At 54.4% G+C, this 2,350-nt stretch overlaps 1 protein-coding gene across 1 annotated transcript; it reads left to right on the top strand.

Moving 5' to 3' along the window:
* Nucleotides 1–813: 813 nt before the first annotated feature.
* LOC122923600 (protein mono-ADP-ribosyltransferase PARP15-like) lies at nucleotides 814–1,910 on the top strand. Its single transcript, XM_044274467.1, has one exon. The coding sequence runs from the start codon at nucleotides 845–847 to the stop codon at nucleotides 1,121–1,123; it is 279 nt and encodes a 92-aa protein (XP_044130402.1). The 5' UTR covers nucleotides 814–844; the 3' UTR covers nucleotides 1,124–1,910.
* Nucleotides 1,911–2,350: the final 440 nt, after the last annotated feature.

Genomic DNA, 2,350 nt, shown 5'->3' with positions numbered 1-2,350 from the left:
AGCCTCTAGGGATGCACACCCCTTGGCAGCCCTCTAGGGTATGCACCCCTTGGGCAGCCTCTAGGGTATGCACGCCCCTTGGGCAGCCTCTAGGGTATGCACACCCCTTGGGCAGCCTCTAGGGTATGCACGCCCCTTGGGCAGCCTCTGGGGTATGCACGCCCCTTGGGCAGCCTCTAGGGTATGCACGCCCCTTGGGCAGCCTCTAGGTTGTGCACTCCCCTTGGCAGCCTCTAGGGTATGCACGCCCTTTGGGCAGCCTCTAGGGTATGCACGCCCTTTGGCCACCTCTAGGGTATGCACGCCCCTTGGGCACCTCATGGTAGCAACGCCTTGGGCAGCCTCTAGGTGTGCACGCCCTTGGGCAGCCTCTAGGGTATGCACTCCCTTTGGCCACCCTCTAGGGTATGCACGCCCCTTGGGCAGCCTCTAGGGTGTGCACGCCCCTTGGGCAGCCTCTAGGGTATGCACGCCCTTTGGCCACCCTCTAGGGTATGCACGCCCCTTGGGCCGCCTCTAGGGTGTGCACGCCCCTTGGGCAGCCTCTAGGGTATGCACTCCCTTTAGGTCAAACACTTCTTTCTCATGGGCAATGTGAATCTCCACACTGCATTATTAGTAGGGTAATGATTAGGGAACGGGGCCAGGGGCCACACAGGCTTAGGGACCAGGTCTGTCTTTCTTATGAAGCCCCTCTCCCCGGTCTGACCCTCTGCTTAGCTGCTGTGATCACCAGCCCAGTGTCCAGCTATGTCTGGCCCGCTTCTGGACACCCCCTGCGGTCACGTCTGTGACGTGTTTTGCAGCATCCTTCTAATTCTTGCTTTTCCTCCTCTCAGCCGCGATGTACGGGAATGGAACGTACTTTGCTGTAAACGCGATTTACTCTGCCCGCCAGTTCTCGCCACCTGATGCCAACGGTCACAAGCATTTGTACCTGGCCCGAGTCCTTACTGGGGTCTTCTGTGCAGGAAAGAAGGATATGGTGGCTCCTCCGGCCAAGAATCCAGCCAACCCCACCGACCTGTACGACAGCGTCACCGACAACCCGGCTAACCCTTCCATGTTCATCATATTCAATGACATCCAGGCGTACCCCGAGTATCACATCACCTTCCAGTAACTGGCGGCCATTATACAAGTGGTTGGCATCATGGAGAGGCCCCATCCTCACTGCCACATGGATTTCTATGGGGTCTCACGAGTCAAAAGGTCTCTTGTTGCTTTGGCCGTGATCTTCACCACATTTCATTTAGGAACTAGACGCTGCTCTTTGGGTGTTGGAACAAGAACGCTGCTTCCCGCTGTGAGCTCCACATTTACTCCTGTCCTGCTGCCGCATGGATCTGCTGAGGAGCTGCTGTTGACTGATCTTAATATGGCTTCACAGGCTGCTATTGTAGAACCGCCCCACAGTCCCAGCAGGAGCCATTTACAGATCACTCCATCTTCTGGAGGCTCTCGGCAGCTGCGCCGGGGGCTCCGTAGCGGGCACTGTTAAGGTGGTATTTGCCATGACGCACTGTTCACACCAGACGCCCTCTTGTGAGGATTCTGGGTATGGAGATGAACAGAATCCAGAATCTGTCTACACCAGCTTGTAGACGGTCCCATGTTTTTTGCAAGTGCTGCTGATCTTGTTGTGAGACGTTCGGGACAGGATTGTCTATACAGCGGGGCAACTGATGGCATAGAGGGTACGGTATATAAAAGGCCAGACCCTGATCCCACAGGAGGGAGAACTGTCCCCAGAGCTTACCATCTATGCCAGTCCTCTCAGGATGTTACTGTCCCCGGTCCTACATTGACACTGGACATAGCCGCCTTGTGCCTTACAGAGAAGCCCGGGCCGGTTCTGCGCTGACACACTGTCACGATATGTGCAATACCTCAATAAACTCTGAACAGCATCCCATCTGTGTGTGGTCATTCTGTGAAGAGCATCTCCTAGCAGGGCCCCTAAAAATACACCTCCCATGACGTGCCCTAGTAATGCTGCAGATGGCGCCACTGGGGGTCTCAGGAGCTGCAAGTTATAAGCTAATAACTAGGGATGAGCGGACCGCGGGAAGTCCGGGTTCGAGGGGTTCGGCCAAACTTTGTTTCAAAGTATGATTCGGATTCCAAACTTGACCCCCGAACAACAAACCCCATTAAAGTCAGAGGAGCCGAACTTTGGGGCACTAAAATGTCTGTAAAAAAAAGTCATAGAAAGGGCTAAAGGGCTGCAAAAGGCCCCAAAGTGGGTGTAAAAGCAGGACAATCACCCTGCAAACAAAAGTGGATAGAGAAATGACATAAAATACATAAAAATAAAAAATAACAATCTTGAACCAAGAGGCGGAGGTCC

Source organism: Bufo gargarizans, unplaced genomic scaffold (assembly GCF_014858855.1).
Source record: "Bufo gargarizans isolate SCDJY-AF-19 unplaced genomic scaffold, ASM1485885v1 original_scaffold_1771_pilon, whole genome shotgun sequence".
NCBI classification, from domain to species: domain Eukaryota; kingdom Metazoa; phylum Chordata; class Amphibia; order Anura; family Bufonidae; genus Bufo; species Bufo gargarizans.
The sequence above is the reverse complement of the archived record's forward strand: the minus strand, read 5'-3'. Positions and strand labels throughout refer to the sequence as shown.